The sequence below is a fragment of the Mizuhopecten yessoensis genome, unplaced genomic scaffold, assembly GCF_002113885.1.
Source record: "Mizuhopecten yessoensis strain PY_sf001 unplaced genomic scaffold, ASM211388v2 scaffold5467, whole genome shotgun sequence".
NCBI classification, from domain to species: domain Eukaryota; kingdom Metazoa; phylum Mollusca; class Bivalvia; order Pectinida; family Pectinidae; genus Mizuhopecten; species Mizuhopecten yessoensis.
The window spans coordinates 30,744-52,684 of NW_018406064.1; the positions used below are offsets into that span (position 1 = coordinate 30,744).

General features: G+C 36.9%; 1 protein-coding gene across 1 annotated transcript; it reads left to right on the forward strand.

Moving 5' to 3' along the window:
* The first annotated feature begins 1,198 nt into the window (after window positions 1-1,198).
* LOC110450749 (NADH-ubiquinone oxidoreductase 49 kDa subunit-like) lies at window positions 1,199-19,600 on the forward strand. The gene is made up of 13 exons (XM_021498430.1): window positions 1,199-1,317; window positions 4,539-4,639; window positions 6,075-6,184; window positions 6,535-6,736; window positions 8,374-8,486; window positions 10,494-10,568; window positions 11,008-11,171; window positions 11,941-12,060; window positions 14,175-14,304; window positions 14,859-14,954; window positions 15,781-15,864; window positions 16,973-17,030; window positions 18,584-19,600. The coding sequence occupies exons 1-13, from the start codon at window positions 1,229-1,231 to the stop codon at window positions 18,619-18,621; spliced, it is 1,380 nt and encodes a 459-aa protein (XP_021354105.1). The 5' UTR covers window positions 1,199-1,228; the 3' UTR covers window positions 18,622-19,600.
* The last annotated feature ends 2,341 nt before the right edge of the window (window positions 19,601-21,941 follow it).

Below are 21,941 nucleotides of genomic sequence, written 5' to 3' on the forward strand. Positions count from 1 at the left end.
GCACTTCTTGTGTTTAAGTATTTAGTTCATAGCCGTTGTTTACGCTTTATTTTTGTAGGTGTTTTTCTGTCTAGTGGGATCACCTGACGTTTTTTCTGCTGGGCGTTGGTCGATCTTCGAATTGGGATACAGACATCAATGGATGCTTTTAGTTTATCTCGAAAAAGTGTCCACTGCAGGTCCACGTCTCCTGCTAGTGGTTGTAGTTCTTCTTCTCAGTTGATAGCCATAATTTCCTCTTTCATACGTTCGTAGTTTCCTTTCTCGTACATATATCTGTTCTTTTCTTTCTTTTCTGTTGTTGTATAGACGTTCATCTTAAATTGTATGACAGAGTGGTCACTTTTGCCAATAGGAGCTTGAATTTCTAAATCACTGACCATCCCTTCCTCGTTGAAGAACACCAGATCTAGTACGTTTGGTTNGGAAATATTGTATTTCTACAAGCTAAAGGGCAACTCACCAGGATAGTTGTCGAACGTCCAGGTGAGGTCCGCCAGGCTGGAAGTCCTAGCGGAAACGAAAGAGTTGTTCGGTCAAGTTCTGTACGGGCTTATCAGCACACGTCTGTCAGGTTCGGCNTACATAGGCATGCCTCTACCTGGCGAGTCTTTACACATGTTTAAAGGTATAGTTTTGTAACCATCCAAGTTGTATTCACTTAGAACAATATATCTTATTGTATTTCTACAAGCTAAAGGGCAACTCACCAGGATAGTTGTCGAACGTCCAGGTGAGGTCCGCCAGGCTGGAAGTCCTANACTTTAGTATGGATAATAAAGTCCAGTGTAGAGGAACTACAGTAGTTCGTGTACCGGAAAACGACTATAACTATAGTAAGAAAAAATTAATGATATTTTTTTTTTAGTCTCACTTGCATGTTTTCCTTTCAGAGATATCATTTGTGTTATTCAGGACTCACTGTCAACAGAGACGTATAAAGCCATTGTACGTTATATACGTCTCTGCTTCGTAAAATCCTAATTTGTCAGAATAAAATCTATATTAGCTATATATGTTGCCAGAACGGGTAATAGTTCAAGTTACATGAAGATAAGTCTTCGGAAACTCACCAGACAGCAACACTGTAAATCAGATTTCGAAAAAAACAAACTATTCAGTAATATAATAATACTCGTTGTAGCGCTACAAAATGGTTTACCTCCCTTTAAATAGCAGTGCTCGAAGCGAATGCACCGTTTCTCACAATCCACTTCCGGCGGTCAAAATGGCTGCGTTGGGTTTGTTACGAAAGACGACAGCGTCGACTTTTCGTCGGTCCTTACTTAAAACAACACCAGCTACTGTTTCTGTCAGGTGAAAATTACAAGACGATTAGTTGATATTGCAATTATTTGCCGGTACTTCAAATTGTAGTGCGTATAGCGTTGTTTTGCCCCGTATAACTTTGCCCTTGAACACCCAACACCGCAAATCAACCACTACCCCCTGTATCGGCTTGGATTTTTCCTCAAATATACTCAAGTACACACAGTATGTTTGAGTAAAACGTCAAACCCCTTCTTAACTGTTACAAATGTTGCGAAATTGAAGTGTCTGTCCGCATAAATTTATGTTGATATTGGTCGAAGCACGGTACAAATGGTGAGATGCTTGACGTTTGTTTATGTAGGACACAGATGCTGAACTACTTTCGGAGCGCCTCTAATTAGTAAACTGCTGGAAACGCGAGCATGTCATTACCTCCTTTTATTCCTACAGACTGATGCTTCCCCTTCCGATAAATCTCGTCGACTCAATAATTCTGACTAGTTGCATGTATTGTCAGCTATCAACTATTACTCTTATACTGTACAATACAGGGATTTGTTGTTGCTGAAATCCGGCCACCGCAATTGTGAGAGTTTTAAATGCTTTTAAAAGCAAATAATGTGTAACAGGAAAGAGAATATACAGTGTGCTTCCACTGGGGATCCAACCCGTGAACGCTAGGTTCCTAGTCCGACGCTATACCACTGAGCTAAAAGGAAATTCCCTCTAGCCCGAAGCTAGGTGACCTTATTCCTATGTACCATTAAAATCTGCCACAGATGTATTAAACATTAAACTAGTCCTTTGAACTCAAGAAAAAAATGACAGTGTCTAACCCTGTTAACAAGTGGTGTGTCAGGCTTGGGTCTCTGGTTTGATCCACGGATGAATTAGTATTTCACACTACTTTCTTCTTGTAACAAGCTCAACAACGTACCAGATCTGGAAATATGCTGTATTTTGGTAGCAGTGTACAGTAGTGCACGGTGGCCATGGGTGATATTTTTGTACAATGAATAACCCCTGTAATATTACATATATCAAAATTTAAAAAAAAATAAGCACTAAGATTGGCATATACTAATTCCTGTAGGAACTCTATCTAAATCAGAGATTTATAACATTATAAATCTCTGATTTAGATAGAGTTCCTACAGGAATTAGGCATATACATGATGAAGTGGACTATGTGGGCTTCATATTAAAAAAAAAAAAAATCAAATTTGGTTTGAGACTACATTTTTGGCCATTTACAAAACTCTGTCTACACAACAAAAGCTAGCTTTTCATGTAGTCTATTTTTGTACTCAGCACATGTGTAAATATTGTGAAAAATCCAGTTGAACGACCTATGCTTAAACGTGAGTATTTCTGTTACCGAGTAGGTGATATTTAATTCAAGACAGGTTTTAAGAAAAAAAATAATGCTTGTGTGGGTCAAATTTTTGGTTAAAAATCATGTTTTTTGCATTTTTTGGTGTTTTTTGATGTGGTAACCATGGTTTTCACAAGTCCCAAGTCTGGGGAAAACACTTTTTGAAAAAAAAACATTCTTCTAAAAAGATGTATTCAAAATTTAGTTTATAAATATATATATATGTAGGTGTGTTGTGCAGGAGGAATCCACTATCCATGTTTATCTGAGACATGCCCTTTATTTTAAGGATCAGGCCATTTCTACTGTACTCTGCTACCTTTGTAAAATACTAAATAAAAATAAGGTAAAACATAGAGAAATGCTCTCTTGAAACCAGTGTATTTGACACTGGACTCTTCAGTCTTACAACAATTTTGATAATAGAAATTAGGTAATTAATACCTAGATGTGAATGAATGGAGTGCCGTCGTCAACAGTGTGATAAATTAATTTTGAGCACCATTAGTCAGTTTAAGTAGTAGCTGGTCCATATGCAAATTCCACTATTAAAACCCAATGATAAAAGTAAACAAGATAAGCAATGTTAAATTTGGACTAGATTTTTAGAACCACTCGTCCAACTTGTCACTTCACTAGTCTCGGACTATCGCACTAGCCCTGCGTCAAGTGTAAGCAAATTAAAACAAGAATTAGATATTTCAGTCTTGTAATAAAACGGAGAAATTTAACAAGTACATGCCAATGTTATTTATTTTCTCATTCATCTTTCGTCCAAGAAGATTACAGACTGGTCTTATAAACATACATGTAGGTTATCATTTATTCTGATGACAGCCCACCATAGTGGGCCGAAACATGTAAACACTGGATTAAACTTGCTGATATCCCAGTTGATGTTCTCATGGTCAACTCTTCTCATCCATGATTCTATACTTCTATGGCCAGACTAGTGAATTATATTTAAAGAATCCATCAACTGGAAGATGCTGAACTTCTATGAAAACTACCGTTGATGTGACGATGCCCCCCCCCCGTATAGGTTATCATTAAAACCAAGAAACTCAAAAGTAGATCATCTGCTTTTCTTGTTTGAAAATTTAACAATTTGTGTCATTCATTCTCAACCAATATGCGATATGAAAATCTTATTCAGCTTTGACTGTAAATCCCTATGAAATACATTGAGAATGAGCATCCTCATCAGTAACAAAGGAGGAGGGTAAGATGTTGCATTTGAGAAACCTCAATTTCCATTTTTACTTTTATCAACTATGTTTCAGTTGGGGATGTATACATCATGTACATCATTTTAATCTGAAAGAACTTTTGTCCCATACATGGGTCGCTGTCAATATACATCAACTTCAATATTCAGGCAATGCAAGTAGATTTTTTAAAAATCTGTTTGAATAATAGTGCTTTAACTCATTGACCCCTGAAGACACATTTGAACCCTTCCAATGCAAAGGTTGGAATAGTTCATTGTGAAATTTCAGGGTCAATGAGTTAACTCATTCATCCCTGAAAACATATTTGAACACCTCCAATTCAAACATTGGAATAGTTCATTATGAATGTTCAGGGGTGAATGACTTAAATAAGAAATTGTAGAGCCATGTGACAGTGCTTTTGCTACCAATATCAAAGTACTGACACAGGGACAGGACTATATTATATTATAATTAAATACATAATTAAAGTACAAAATGTAGTAAATTAACCCATTCACCCCTAATGTCACATTTGAGCCTTACCAAATCAAAGACTGGACATGTCCAGTTTAAATATGTAGGGGTGAATAAGTTAAATATATGTACCGGTACAATGAATCTGTGTGAGATAAAATATTTCATTGATGTATTGTTTTATATTACCATTTTGTTGACAGGAATGCCCAATGGGTGCCTGATAAAGATGTCATCAAAGATTTCAAGTCACCCATTGGTTTCTATAAAGGGGCTGACCAAAATTGGGTTGCCCCAGACTTCTGTGAGTAATCCTTTTTTTGTTATTCATGTACACCTGTCACTGATTTTAGGGGACACACATATAATGGTATCGGACAAAGTGCCCATTCTTACACTGTTCGATTTCTGCTGTTTGATTTGCTTGAACATCATTTTGATCTTTTTGAAGTACCGATTGAGTAATATATACAAAGGCTGTGTTAAAGGATTAATGAAATTTGAAGTTCATGGGGCTAGACAAGGATCAAACATTGGACTTCAGATTGTTGTAATATAGTTTTAACTGACTGATCTATGAGCTACCCCGTCAATGGAAGTGTGCTGGCTGAACTGTCCTACAGTCCTATATATCCAAACAGAAGTTAACTCCCTGAAATTTCCTAATAGACCATTCCAACCTTTGAATTTGAGGATTCCAAATGCGTCTTCAGGGGAAAACGAGTTAAAGGGAGCTTATTACTGTGTATATCAAAAACCACAGTGCAGTGGGATAGGGATCCTGAAATGATATCTGTATGTTATACTGTGCTCTGATTGGTTGCTGCTTGAAAACTTCCTTAAAGGTAAATCAAATATGATTGAATTTGTTTTTATGAAACTTGGTCATTGTAATACAATAGCAAGACAAAGGCAAAGTATGATGTTGAAAAAATTGATGATATACATCCAGATTTGAAATGAGGGGGGGGGGATTGGTAGTGTTATATAGGCAGAATATAGAAATTTATGGGGAGGGTGTGTGTACACAATCCCCCCCATCCTGGAGAAAACACTGGTAAACACACAAGTAGACAATGTTCGGACTGTCTCTGTGGAGAGGAGAGATGGCTATGCTGTACAAGCTGGTTGTACATTGTACGAGGACGTGCCATAAGTCTCACATTTCCTCACTTTGGATTATGTGTTAATGTGATTTTAGAAAATTGATTTTCCTGACTTTTTGTTTAGTCAAATATTGATGAAATGTGGCATACAGTTAAAGAATAATCAAGTGCTTCTGTTGGTGATATACTAGTATTGATATAATTATCTGTTTCATAAAATTCTAACCATGATGAATTATATTAATTGGCCTAAATTATTTTTACGAAAAATATTAACATCGTTTCTATTGGAATGACGTTGAAGTATAACTTTTATGCTGGGATGAAAAGTGATATCTCAATAACAGAGCCACAGATCTAAATTTTACCAAAGGACACACTTGATAATTCTCTAACAGAATATTAAGCTCTATCAAAAATAGATGTCATACAAAGTCACGAAAATGTTTTGAAAAAAATAAGTTGAAGTATTATATTGTCATAACATGTTACAGTCTCCCGACAAAACTTTTCTTTTCTTCCGTAGCAAAAATAGAAATGTTTTAGTCTTGTAAACTGTTGGGGAGAAATATACCTTTCAGATGTACATTGTATATATGATGATACCTTATTTATTATTCTATATTTCCACAGCTACCACAGTTTATACAGAGAAGGGCATTAAAGGTATGGAGGTAAACTTTGGACCTCAACACCCGGCCGCCCACGGCGTGCTACGACTTCTGCTTAGTATGGATGGAGAAGTAAGACTGCATTTCATTGTTATCATTAAAAAAACTCACAAGTTAATTAAAAACAAGAGTGAAATTTGTATTTATATTCATATTAAATATTTTTTTTGATTGTTCAGTTTCCAGCTTCACCTAGTGTGGGGTCAAATTGGGTGTCTTTGACTAACTGATAGGACATAAGATAAAAACTACCTCTTCAGAAATATGGATATTAAGATAATTATTCAGTGCATTTTACTGTATTAACAATTAATCAGCATTTAGATTTAAAAATTGTTTATTATCTCCTGTTCTATCTCAAATCAGACTCGGGGTCTGTTTCCACTAATACCGTGATAAATTGTTGTATCATTATATTGTAGACTGTCGGTAGAGCTGATCCCCACATTGGCCTGCTGCACCGAGGCACAGAGAAGCTGATAGAATACAAGACCTACCTCCAGGCACTCCCTTACTTTGATCGTCTTGACTACGTGTCCATGATGTGTAACGAACAGTGTTTCTCGCTGGCTGTAGAGAAACTCCTCAACATTGAGATACCTTTACGAGCCAAGTATATACGTAGTAAGTACCGACCAACATAGTTCTCACAGATTGTGTATTTACCTGTCAGACTGGGGATTAAAGGCATGAACTCTGATGCAAGGTCATCCTCGATACTCCAGGGGTTATGTCTAGCTCTCCGCACCACAGGAAAATATGGCATATACATCCTCGATATCCAAGGGTCACGCTCACTCTCGCCCTCTACAGGACCCTGGAATATGTCATAGCAATATTGAAGGATGAGTGTGTGCCACCTTTTGAATGAGACAAGAAGACTAGTTTGATCCTTTGATGTACATCAAAATAATCTGATGGTTGCATAACAGTAAAATTGGCTGGCTTTGAAGTCAGGTGTTGCTCTTCTGTAATCTTCAAAGGACCGATATCAGCCCAGTGATTGGTCAGGATTTTTTTACCTGAGATCAATCAAATAGCTAGCTGTGTGCCTTCAAGTTTGCTATGGATGCAGAGAGCAAAAAAGTGAGCATAACCCTTGGAGTATTGTCAGGATAATGTAAGGTACAGCTGTAGGGGGTGGGCATATTTCTATTTTGTTATAACTAACCATTCATTTGTGGGATCATGCTGAATTAGGACAGTAGACAGGCATCACAGACATCAAAATCTAGATAGCATCTTTGAAAACTAAACTTGGTGATGATCTGGGAAAACACTTCTTTTTCAAAAATATATAAAAAGGGTAATTTTGTTAACCTACCTGGCCCAATAACTATATATACATGAATGTACAATTGCGAGGCATGAAGAAAAGGAATTGAAAATCATGCTAACAGGATTGGCCAGGGGGTCCAACCCTAACCCTTGGGACTTGCTCCCTGGCTCATCAACAGTTGAGATTCCCACCCTATTATCATTAAAGTAATTGCTATACATGAACAGAAGAATGCACTTAAGCTACCAGTAATGGATCAGGGGCCCAGCCCCACCCCTGGGTGTTTTTCCCTTTGTCATAACATTGAAGCTGTTTAAACCCCCCCATATTATGATTATAGCTATGAATATAATCGCTAGGGATGAATACACTTCTGCTTGGCTCCATCATTTAGCTTGGTCCCTCTGGACCTCCTCTTGGGTCATATACCATGAAAACTGTTGAGATCCCCATCACATATAGCAATATATAAAATAAAACTACTGGTCATGAAGGAATCAACACACTCATGGCTTTGGTGTCTTCTCAGCCTCTGGAGATTTAGTGGTTGTTACAGCTTATATTTCTTGTATTGTTTTGATAAACGTGGATGTATGGTACTCAGCAGGTTTCAAACTGTAAATTAAAGTACAGGTGAAATATTTAGGCAACTGGGCCTCCTGTTTCTGTATCCTATAATAATGAACCGTACAAACCTCGGGGATGTACATTTTCATGTTTAGATTACTAACGGACAGATTTTGATATTACATTATAATCATTGAACATTTTAACTATAAGTGTAGCCCTGACACAATCATTTTCCCTGGCATCAGATCCGTGGAATTGTACACCACTGAAACCTAACCTGAACATTTCTTTATAGCTCGATTAAAATGGAAACAAATTCATGATCTGCTGCCAATATAAGATAGAAAGTTCACAAGCATGTTTAAGATATCAAAGATGTGTTAGATGTTGATTGATCAAATTGTCGTTGCAGCGATGTTTGGGGAGATTACACGTATCCTAAACCACATCATGGGTGTGGGTACGCATGCACTTGATGTGGGCGCCATGACACCATTCTTCTGGCTTTTCGAGGAGAGAGAAAAGGTTTGTTAATGATCAGCGATAAAGTCCGCAAAAAGGACAGTTTATTTTGTCATACTGCAAAGAAAAATGTCGCACGGTGATTGGTCGAATTGCCAAGGTACCCTTCGGCTCAGGGTACATAAGGTCCTGACAGCGAACATGAGACCATGTACCCTGCCAAAGACCTGTATAACTAATAATGTTACCATGTTGTCTGCCCGTAAGTCTGTCCAAAGCATTACTTTTTGGCTGCCACTTGTCCTACAGTTTACGTCGCAGCCCTCTGTGAACTTAAGTATGTACATCGCAGCCTTCTGTGAACTGAAATGTGTACGTCGNCTTCGGTTCAGGGTACATAAGGTCCTGACAGCGAACATGAGACCATGTACCCTGCCAAAGACCTGTATAACTAATAATGTTACCATGTTGTCTGCCCGTAAGTCTGTCCAAAGCATTACTTTTTGGCTGCCACTTGTCCTACAGTTTACGTCGCAGCCCTCTGTGAACTTAAGTATGTACGTCGCAGCCTTCTGTGAACTGAAATGTGTACGTCGCAGCCTTCTGTGAACTGAAGTGTGTACGTCGCAGCCTTCTGTGAACTGAATTGTGGTCATGACAATCATTGCACATTCTGTGCAGTAACGTAGATAATTTAGCGCTATTTTATTTTTTCACTTTTCACACTTTAAACTTTCTACTCATTATAGTTTCTGTATAGATTTCTGTTGCAGATGTTGTGAGTGCGCTAATTCATCAACGCACTTATCTGTTAATATTCAATATTATGCTAAAACTTGCATGCGCTAAGATATTAAGTACTCTTACATTATCTTTGAATTGGGGGTGTTTTAAATCTTACATCAGTTATCATCCACCAATATATTTAAACCTTGTGACTGCACCAAGTTCAATAAAAAAATTATCGAATCTACTGACATTTGCTATTTGAGAGGAGAATATTACGAATATTGGCATCTCATAATAGGGATGTGTTAAAAGAGATAATTTAGCTAATAGCTATAGCCCTATCTTTTGTCTCCAGCACATTTCATTCCTATAAAAAGATTTGAAATACATATGCAAGTGGGGATAATCAGTTGAAAGGTATGAAAATCTTGCAGCATAAATATCAGAATAGTTTTCAACCAAGTCCTAAAATAAATGCAGGGCAAGAAATTGATTTTAAATATCACTAGTCAATCGGGGTAGGAGTTTCCAATTATAACTAGTCCATGTGCAAATTTCACCAACCCAATATTATTGAATATGATAATTGATATCAAATTTTGACTAGTCAGTCTGACTAGTGATTTAAGTATCACTAGTCCAGCTGGAGATTACACAATTCTTTTACCCTGGACAGGTGTATCAATATTTTTACCCTGGACAGGTGAACTACACTTTTACCCTGGACAGGTGTATCAATATTTTTACCCTGGACAGGTGTATCAATATTTTTACCCTGGACAGGTGAACTACACTTTTACCCTGGACAGGTGTATCAACATTTTTACCCTGGACAGGTGAACTACACTTTTACCCTGGACAGGTGTATCAATATTTTTACCCTTGACAGGTGAACTACACTTTTACCCTGGACAGGTGTATGCACACTTTTACCCTGGACAGGTGAACTGCACTTTTACCCTGGACAGGTGTATCAACACTTTTACCCTGGACAGGTGTATCCACACTTTTACCCTGGACAGGTGAACTACACTTTTACCCTGGACAGGTGTATCAACACTTTTACCCTGGACAGGTGAATCCCCACTTTTACCCTGGTCAGGTGAATGCACACTTTTACCGGTGTGAGATCGATAGAATCCAAAGGGGTGAGATTGGGGTGATCACCTGCTCGACCACGTGAGTTTTCTCCGGGTACTCCGGTTTCCCCCTCACACTAAGACCCCCAAGCTAACATCAGTGTCAACAAGAGTGATTAATATTAGTTGAAATAACTTGGTTTCATTATCGTTGTAAATTAAATAAGGTTTGTGTTTTATATATTCTCTTGTTGTATAACAGATGATGGAGTTCTACGAGAGAGTGTCTGGAGCGAGAATGCATGCAGCCTATGTCAGACCAGGAGGCGTGTCTCAGGTAGGTCCTATTAATCATTAAGCATTTTAATTTGATGAACTGACTGTTTACTTTACAACAATGAGACTGAAGTCTTTATCACATTTAATGAGTTGGCCTATATGAATACCTGTAGGTGAAATATCTACATTTGAAAAAAAATCAATGTTTTACGTTCAGGAAGAAATATTTCTTTAAATATCCTCTTTAATAACAAGTATTGCCTATTTCATAGTTTAGGAAAAGATTTGACATATACAACTGTATGTTAGAAATTTGATTGTTAATTATAAACAAAAAATAAGGTTGAAAATTTCATTTTAGAAATTAGAACAATCCTGCTGGCAAGTCCATCTACTCAATGTTAATTTTTTCTTGATTAATTAATTACATACCAAATATTGGATATAAAGAAATGTTTTTCATAAAAAGTTCCATTGATATATATTAACTTAAACAGGATTTACCCCTTGGACTTTTGGACGATATATACGACTTTATCGAAAAGTTCAACCAGAGACTGGACGAGGTGGAGGAACTCCTCACACAAAACAGAATTTGGAAACAGAGGACGGTAGATGTCGGAATAGTTTCTTCTGAGGATGCCCTAAACTTTGGGTTCAGGTATAGTCTGATGATGTGAAGAAATATATCTGATCATGCAGTGATCAGCCCATACCTGGTAATACGTACGTCAGCTCGTATCTATTGGAGTTCTGTAGAAATGCGAACGGAAGCTACCATATTCACTGTAGCGCCCCCTCCCTGTAAGCGCCCAGGGTTTGTCACTAACGATGGACCTGTAGACTAGTCTACAGAAAAGTATGAAGGTCTACTCAATCTAGTGTGTGTGGTAGACCGAGGTCCAGCTAAAGTTATGACTGATATTTTAGTAAATTACCAATAAAATGCAATTCAATAAATGTAATGACCTGTTTGAGCTCTGTAACTCTTGGCAAGCATCTTATACATTAAACTGAATTTTCGATTTGTGTTGTGGAACCTTAACAATGCGTCAGTCAGTGGTAATCATACTCATTGTCAAGCCATATCGTGGGTTTTTGATCTAGGGGTGTATATTACCAACACTACAAAAAAGAACCACCTAAGCGTTGGAAACTGTTTGTTCACACATGTCTATGATAAATCATTTTAGAAAAGAAAACCAAATGAATGTCTCTTTAATTCTTGTATCCTTCACTGGTGTGGTTTTAAATGTCTGTTGAGTGTACAAATCTTGTATCCTTCACTGGTGTGGTTTTAAATGTCTGTTGAGTGTGCAGATCTTGTATCCTTCACTGGTGTGATTTTAAATGTCTGTTGAGTGTACAAATCTTATATCCTTCCAGTGGTACGCTGTCAAATAATGCTACAACTTTTGTAATTCCTCTAGCGGTGTGATGTTGCGTGGCTCGGGTATCAAGTGGGATTTGAGGAAGACACAGCCGTATGATGCCTATCATCTGGTCGACTTTGACATTCCCATCGGTACGACTGGTGATTGTTATGACAGGTAGGTCTCGAGGGAAACATGTCATTTAGATATATTTATGTTTCCACTGCAAGTTCTTCCATAAGCATAACATTAAGACATTTCATTCATATGAATGCAATTGGATCAGCATCATTTTGAAGTTCCTACTCAATCCTTGATTAACATAAGACAATCGTTAAAAGCAAACATTTTGGTGATGTTAGGCTGCTCCAGGAATCTCGTTTGCACTTACGACAGAGACACTTCCATATCAAAAATATAAGGAAACGAGTTGGCCGGGGATATAGAAATGGGTTCTGTCCGTGCGTACGTTCGTCCGTCAATGCACCTGGTCAAGAAGAATTGCTCTCATCTATATCTTGCATACTACAAGTGCTATGTTGATTATACTTACATCAATTGTGTATCTAGGGTTGCTCTACTGAATGCATATTGCGGATGCTGATTTTGACCTATATTTTGTGCTTAATGTTTTTTAATGACTTTTGCGCTGCAAGTGTGGGATATCAATGACAGTATCTTCTTGTTTAGGTCAAAGAAAGCTAGAAATTTAGGATGTAAATACTATTTCTGTATAAAATAAGATTGAACAGTATTTTTTAATGTTCTTGCCAGTATGAACGCAAACCATTTACATACATTGTCTCATATTTACTATGAAGTAATGTAAATGTTTTGCACTGTTAACAATAGTTTTTGTCACCAGTATATTACGTTCATTCTTTTTCTGTATTTTCCCTGTGTACTGTTTGTCCTTTAGCTAACAGTATATTTTTTCACCAGTATATTTACATCGTTTCTGTATTTTCCATATGTAATAATAATAGTAATAGTTTGAGGTTCTCATATACCACTTTATCACAACCGAGTTCTCAGTTGGTCTCAAAGCGGTTCACAAATTATTATATGTGGAAATATGGCCTTTACAACCAGCCAATATCTTTCTCAACTCCCTAGGGAGCTTACAGCCAGTGCTGCCATTTCGGCGCTCACAGCTAGCATTCAACAATTCTAGTACTGCCCAACCTTGTACTCATTTACAGCTACGTAGACTGGAACAAGCAGAGTAAAGTATCTTCCTCAAAGATACAATCCAATGCCGTGCCACGACTTAAAGCCGCAACCCTTCAGTCACGAGCCTGGTGTCCTACCAGTAGACTACTGTGCCTCCTTGTACTGTCATTTATGTGCTGTTTGTCCTGAAAAAAATAATTGTCTCTTGTAAACATTTTATTTTTGTATTTTCCCTTAGTGTCCTATATAAAACAGAGTTTTATTGCCTGTGTCCTATATAAAACAGTTTTATTGCCTATGTCCTATATACAACAGAGTTTTATTGCCTGTGTCCTATATAAAACAGTTTTATTGCCTGTGTCCTATATACAACAGAGTTTTATTGCCTGTGTCCTATATAAAACAGTTTTATTGCCTGTGTCCTATATAAAACAGAGTTTTATTGCCTGTGTCCTATATAAAACAGTTTTATTGCCTGTGTCCTATATACAACAGAGTTTTATTGCCTGTGTCCTATATAAAACAGTTTTATTGCCTGTGTCCTATATAAAACAGTTTTATTGCCTGTGTCCTATATACAACAGAGTTTTATTGCCTGTGTCCTATATAAAACAGTTTTATTGCCTGTGTCCTATATAAAACAGTTTTATTGCCTGTGTCCTATATACAACAGAGTTTTATTGCCTGTGTCCTATATAAAACAGTTTTATTGCCTGTGTCCTATATAAAACAGTTTTATTGCCTGTGTCCTATATAAAACAGTTTTATTGCCTGTGTCCTATATACAACAGAGTTTTATTGCCTGTGTCCTATATAAAACAGTTTTATTGCCTGTGTCCTATATAAAACAGTTTTATTGCCTGTGTCCTATATAAAACAGTTTTATTGCCTGTGTCCTATATACAACAGAGTTTTATTGCCTGTGTCCTATATAAAAGAGTTTTATTGCCTGTGTCCTATATAAAACAGTTTTATTGCCTGTGTCCTATATAAAACAGTTTTATTGCCTGTGTCCTATATAAAACAGTTTTATTGCCTGTAGGTAAACAAAGTAATTCCTGTGTTTCTTTCCTGTGTCCTTTTTGTCCTATGAATACAGGTTTATTTGTCTCCTGTAGATATTTAATTCGACTGGAGGAAATGAGACAGAGCTTGAGAATTATCCATCAGTGTATGAACCAGATGCCTGAAGGCGAGATCAAGGTGGATGACAACAAGATTGTACCCCCAAGTCGAGCTGAGATGAAGGTACTTCTCATCCTTGTCTTGTTAAGGACATTTCATGATTTTTTGTTAAGCAGTTATCTCCCTTGCAAAAGCTCTTTGATGTATATCAGTCAACTTGGCTGGGTTACAAGCATTGTAATTTAAACTTGTTTTTTGTTTATCATTATTGTGTTTGAAATATGTGACTGTGTTATGTTAATATACTAATTTAAAACTACATGTAAATGTTATGTTCTGCTATTTCATGAGAGGATATACATAAAATTATGTACAGTTGATTGTGAAAAGATTCATGTAGCACAACCAAGAAGTGTTTATATGTGACGTTTTATTGACTAGTATGGTATGTACTCTGTCACCTTCATCAGACAAATGACCAGTGAAGCATATGTACACAAAGGTGTAAAATATGTTCGAGTTGGCCACAAAGCACTGTCGATTCGGCTGCAATGTAAGCGTATGTACAAATAGTTGTTATATATGTACCGAAATGACTCGATTCAGATTTAACACTTCGGATGAATAAGTACATTTGATATCCCTTTTTATTAAAGTATCTTCTACTTTATTTTCAGTCGTCTATGGAGGCCCTTATACACCATTTCAAGCTATACTCTGAGGGTATGCGTGTACCACCCGGTTCCACTTACACGGCTATAGAGGCCCCCAAGGTCAGATTTGTGGTTTTATTTGTTTAGATTTTTACAACCTGACAACAGCGAATTGAAAATTATACAAAGACCACCCAAAATAAGACATATTCCATGTGTACCCTGAGGGTTCCAAAATAGTAAAATATTTTTTCGAAAAGAAACCACTAACCAGTAGTTTAAAACAATAAAAAATTAATGCAATATTATTCCGACAACGGACCCTGTATTCATAAAACTATTCTTCTGTTCAAAATCTATTAATATGCTGAAGCACAAACTCTAGTTCAAGAAATTACATTATAATTATTTCCTTTTTGTTTCTGTGCTTATCTAAGAATTCTAGCTGTCACCTTGCCAATGCTAGCAGTGCTTTTTAACCTACGCAAGTAGTGTTTGTTTGTCGATGGAAAATAATCAATAATTCTTTCAAAAAATAAAAAATAAAATATTGATACAAAACTTAAAAAGCTGATTGAATGATAGATTCAATGTTGAGGAAACCTCAAAAATGACAAAGTCTGCCGTTCCTTATCACAAAATACTTGGAACTGGTATCATTCTGCCTTTACAATATTTATATGGAGAAAATTTCAACCTCGTTGCCTTGAAACCCTTCCATTGCGTCTTTTTAAGGACTGTTTGTGTTCAGTATTTAATTAATGGAAAATACAAATATACAGATTCAAAGCTTCCAAATAGTTATATTTGATAAATTTATTTCAAAATTTACTGTTATTATCAAACAGATAATCATACAAGATATATATTAGTCTATAAAGTTGTTTATAATTGATGGACTATATTTAACTGATAATTGTGTAATCGGTGTTATTTCCTTCACTAGGGCGAGTTTGGAGTGTATTTGGTATCGGACGGTACAAACAAGCCTTACAGATGTAAAATCAGGGCCCCTGGATTCGCACATCTGGTAAGTCTGTAAACATTCATGATATAATTATACTAACCTCTACATCATGTACCAGTCAAAAGATTGATCCGGCTTCGTTTGTCCAGTCACCTTCAAGCCCAAGTTTTCAGGGACAGATTGGCCTTTTTGTGTCGTCTGCAAAGCCAGGTTACATATAGGTATTACTTTGTCGGTGTCGATGGTTGCGTCGTCTTCTGAAACAAGGTTTCCGTTCGTTAACTTGAGTTCCCTTGGGTTGATTGATCTCAAACTTAGTACACATATTGCATACCAATATAGCTCAGACAAGAACGCATTTCAGAAGTTTACGTGCAGTTTTGGTGGAGTTATGCCCTTTTTTTATTGCCAAATAAGGGCATTGTGTAGCAAACGCAAAAACTTTTTTAATTTTTTAATTAATTCCTTTCAAACTTTGTATGGTAATGCTAGAAGCAATAATGTTCAACATATATTACTTTATTTTCTGTCAAGTTTTAACTTTCTGCATTTTGGCACATCTGTTTACGTGATAACTCAAGCCAAAATACTTTTCTTACTAAAAGCACTGAACAGGCGACACATCCACTCCCGTGGAATTCTTTTAAAAAGTGTCAGAATTAACTGGTAGCTATACTGTATAACATGAAATGTTCGTGGGTACTTTCCTTTGTGGTTGGAAGCTATTTAGATCGTTTGGTGGTTCAAACTTTCGTGGATATCCTATATTAACAAACAGTAGACATGTATATCATTCAAATTTGTTGTATTTATTTTCGTGGTTCAATAGACCACAAAAACTATGAATGTTTATGTCAAACGAACATTTCATGTTATACATTATCCTGATCCAGCCTCATTTGCTGGGAACGAAGACGATCAAGACAACTTGAATGTTAATGCTCCTCTGTAAATCTAACTCTGGGCACTAAACAAATTGGATACTGTACCATTACCCTGGCCCTTGCAGAAAAAAATCAACGCCTTCCTGTTCACAGAGTTTGTAAGGACTATTAACTATATAGCATTATGCAAAATCAAAATGTTCACGTCCAACCCCCACCCCCCTCCCCCGGAACATTTTGTGTTTCCAGAGTCTTAAAGTTGTGCTAATCTGTTGGTTGATTTGTAGGCGGCGTTGGATGCAGTCAGTAAGAGACATATGTTGGCCGATGTCGTCGCCATTATTGGTACGTTACATTTACTGTATACTTAAAAATTCTCGCCCAGTCAATCTTTCGCCCTTCACCAGAATAATCCATGTTCTCCCAGTGTTGATTTCCCCCTTCACATTTAATTACTATGCATATTATGTTGTTGAGTAATATTCATTATTACCCAATAGTCTATATAAATTATAATTAGTCATTTTTGACTGTTTCTGGCCTTTTGTCCAATTTCGGCTGTAGGGGTAAAACAGTCAAAACTGTTTTCCCAGTCAGAGCGAACTGTTTCCCGGCTTGAATTGATGCGCAGAAATCCCCCCTCAAGAGCCCCGTTCAAGCGTTTTGGTGACCGCGACTCAGTGTGGAAGCAATGGCAACATTGCATGCAACATTGATACTAATATTCATTTGGTAATAAAACAATTGTTTCATGGTTATTTGGGGAACAGTCAAAACTATCATCCCGAGGTAGGGGGAAGCCCTGGGGAACTGTTTGCCCGAGGCCGCTACAAACAATTGTATACTGTCATGATAAATTCACCCTCATTGAGGAGGGCAAGAAAGGCGAAAGTTAACCTTTTCGCCCCTATGTAACTTAAGTAGACTCTACCATGCATAGATCTGGATGAGTCCATTATGGTCTACAGTGGTGAAAGTTAAACTGCAGCAGGCATTTCCTGGTATACAGTATCTCATTGTTATAAAAAAACCCAGAACATTTGGACCCGACCTTAGTGTTGCATTTGTAATCCTGTGAATATTTTCATTGAACAGCATCTTCTTTAGAATTGAAAGTCAAACTTTAGTGTGGTTTCTGTAATCCTGTGAATTTTTTCATTTAGCATATTCTTTAGAACTGAATCTTCAAGAGCCATGATTTTAGGCCAGGGGGAAGTGCTATAGTGTTTGTCACCTTGACATACTGTCGAACTACTTGAGTCAAAAATGTTAAAATCTTCAAACAATATCACCTACAGACCAATGATATCTAGAGTCATGGCACTTTAGTTTACTGTGGGTACTGGCAGTGGTAGTATTTTCTTAGGTCAAATTGAAAAAGTATTAGAATCGTTTCATAAATCTCATATGAAATGGAAACTCATGTAAGATCCTATATATATGTTGTGTTTAAATCAAAGGTTAACATACACATGGACCATAATGGGTGAAAAGCCTTTACAAATGTTCAATTCCTCTGTGTTAAAGTAATTTTCTAGTAACTTAGAGAGGTTACCTGGATAAGATTTTTGGATTCCTCCCAAATTAAGACCCCTTGTGTATTTCCATTCAGACCAACAAGAGTGATTACTATAAGCTGATAAAATCTGTTTCGTAATTTTTCTTTCAACATAATACCCAACTTCTATGTGGAACAACAAAACGACTATGAAAGGGGAGGGTCAACGGGTGAGATCCGATTAGGCATCCGATTAGGCGCAAGTAATTTTCTATCAACTTGGAAAGGTTACTTGGATAAGATTTCAACATAGGTTATTATGATTTAAAGGTAAAAACCAGTTCTGCTGGTTGTTTATTGTGAAAATTATTGAATGAAATTAATTTTGTTTGACCACCAGGTACCATGGACATAGTGTTTGGTGAGGTGGACAGATGAGGAGCGACTGACTGGGTCGGAGACTGACCAAGTCTGATACTGACCAGTGTGTATGGAGGTGTGTGTTAACTGTTGCTTGTTCTGATATTAATCTCTCTACCCTGTGATCCACAGTGGACAGGTTCACATCAAAGGACCCTGGAACCCTCCACTATTTGAAAGGGGAGTGAGGGTTGTAGAGACATGTGCTAGATACCACTGTGATAATATGTAAATGTGGTGAAGAGGTACTACAGAGGAATAATCTCCAATGATTACAGGAGCAGAAACAGACAAGAGACATGGGCGGGGGACTTCTATTTTAAATGTATTGGGGGTAGGAAGATTCATTAATACGAGCAATACAAGAGATAAGGTTTATATTAAGGAAACTTTCATCTTATCAAATTGCCATCTTCTTGTCTCATGGATGCCAAAGGGTCAATATGCCATGAATATTCAGAATTTCTCTGGTCATGCATAACTTTATCACTCTGGCAGAGTGTTTATCAGGCTCCTATTAAACACAAGTGTAAAGTGAGGTAATGCAGGTGAAATTTTGTTGAATATCCATTAAATAGTAATTATTAGTTGAATATTCGTCAAGTAGTTATTTGTTGAATATTCATCAAGTAATTATAAGTTGAATATTCATTAGGCAATTTTTCTTTGAATAAGCAGAGCACATTGACCTGTGGTGTTAATATTTATAACAGGATCGAGAGTCAATATTCAAATCGGGCAAATTAAATGTAATCGCAAAATATGAAAATACCAATGCAACTGTAGGTCCTTATGATTTCAGGTCACTTTAAATAGAACTTATAGGAATAAGCTACCAGTATATTAATGGATAAGTTTCAGTTGCCCTTTCAATGGTCCATTATAAGGTTTGAACAATTGTATGAGAGTGACACTTAAAAATAAGACAAACATGCTGATAGATGCCTCTGTTCTTTAGTTTGAATAAAATTAAATAAAACTTGACAATGAAAAAGCATTTTTTTTGTATTGTTTTGTTTGAGTCTGTTATCACTTTAAATCACAAGATCAGTTTCAACAGCATATATCGAGAATCGTAAGGACATGATTTAATGTCTCCAATTATAAGTATTGTCATAAAAAGGTCCTTATTTTACTGGTTTGTCTAGCTAAGATCCTTGGTTTAAAGTGTTGTCAGAAATACGCCCTAAATATGAAAGGTTGACCTTCATTTGCCTCAAAATTTAGAAGACTAGCCCTTAATTCAAAAGGTTGTCCAAAGGGCAAATTGTTAAAATGTCACAAAAAAGCCAAAGTTTTCTGATCCAAGTTTCAGGAACCGTCGTGAACTTAAAAAAACAACTTAATTTTTCATGTGAACACATACCAGGTAACTGAAGACGGGAAAATTTCCATACATTTTTTGTATTGGACTCCAATAATTGAAGTTTCCTGTGGAGGAAATTGAGGGTTTTCCCAAAGGAACATTCAAGAAAATTGGGTAAATGAGGAACATATTAGTATTGAGAGGAGTTTTTTCTTGAAAAAACCCATATAAGATAGAATATTGAATGCAAACCATTAACAACTATGGGTTCTGAAATTTGATATTGTACATGGCAGTTAACAGGGTTAAGCATCCTTCTAACAACCAAGGTCATGTATGCGTTTGAACTGGAGGCCTATGATGGTGTACAGTATTTGCGGATGTGATGCCGACTTTATAGTGCTATCTCACTGAAATACAGAATGTACCATATTTATACGTAATGTCTCAAGAGTTATTGAGTTCATTGGGAAGAAAATCCAGGTAGAAATTAACGAACATATAATCTCGCAAAAATCTGTATCCGTACAGTAACTGAAAGATGGGTACATGTGGACTATTCAGATAGATATTGATGAGGTTGCAACATTATAATGTAAAATAAAAAACTTGATAAAGGGGAGCTCCAAATCCTGCAAGCAGAGGGCTTTAACAAGTATGTTTAGCCAGTTCCTACGACGCCTTGTTCAAAACATTACCGGTAACTAAGCCGACAGTCCGTCAGCGATTGTGTTTGTATAAATAACTAAGTAAATAATATCATACGGACAGAATGACACTTCACCCGATCATAAAACCAGTGAGCTACCTATGGAAACACCACAGGAAAGAAAGAGTAGATCAGCTAGAGCAGAGAAGCCTAATCCAACAGCAGGAGTTGGGGCAGCAGATCCAGTTTGGTTTCTCCAATGTCCGCTTAGTAGAAGACAAGAAACATTTGATGCTGCAGTGACCACCTCATGAGATAATGCCACAGGCATTTGTTACTGTCAATAAAAAGTAGTAATCACAAAAAATAGTCCTGAGAAAAAAAAATCATACCCTAATTGCACACCGTAATTTATTTTTCTCTGGACTATTTTTAGCTCACCTGGCCCAAAGGGCCAAGTGAGCTTATGGCATGGTGCGTCGTCCGTCCGTCGTCTGTCCATCCGGCATCCGTCCGGCGTTAACTTTTTACTTTAAACAACTTCTTCTCAGTAACCAAAAGTTTGACCAGAAGCATGCTTGGATGAAGGGCTACCAAGTTTGTTCAAATAAATGACCTTCATCAATTTTCAAGGTCACGGGGGTCAAATATGTTAAAATCTTTAAACAACTTCTTCTCAATAACCAAGAGGCCCATGCTGATGATATTTGGCCTGTAGCATGCTGGGATGAAGGGCCTCCAAGTTTGTTCAAATGAATGACCTTGACGAACTTTCAAGGTCACTGGGGTCATATGTCTTAAAATCTTCAAACCACTTGTCTATAACCAAACGGCCCAGGATACTGATATTGGGCCTGTAGCATGCTGGGATGAAGGGCTACCAAGTTTGCTCAAATGAATGTTCTTGACCCACTTTCAACCTAATGTCCTTGTTCGACATTCAAGGTCACAGGCGTCATATGTTTAAATCTTTTAATAGGTTCTTATGAATCAAACACTGATATTCTGCCTGTTGCTGTATTTTAGTCCACTTTTAAGATTACAAGTGTGAGATTAATACCAGGTGAGCGATGCAGGCCCATTGGGCCTCTTGTTTATTGACAGAAACAAATGCTCGTGGATAATGCAGAGGGATACTGCAGATTAATTAATTATTTCTCCGAACCAGCAGAGATGTAGTCAATCAATGAACATGTCTGGGGATACAACTTTGAGTTGTAATCACTTTTAAGGTATTTTGGTGATGGTTTTGAACACAAAATGCTCAAAAAGATCCTCTGAGCTCGTATTTCACGGCTCTTAAAACATATATGCAGTGACAGTAAATCTATTATACGTCCCTGATATATGGTACTTTTTCCCAAAGCATGCAAATAGACATTG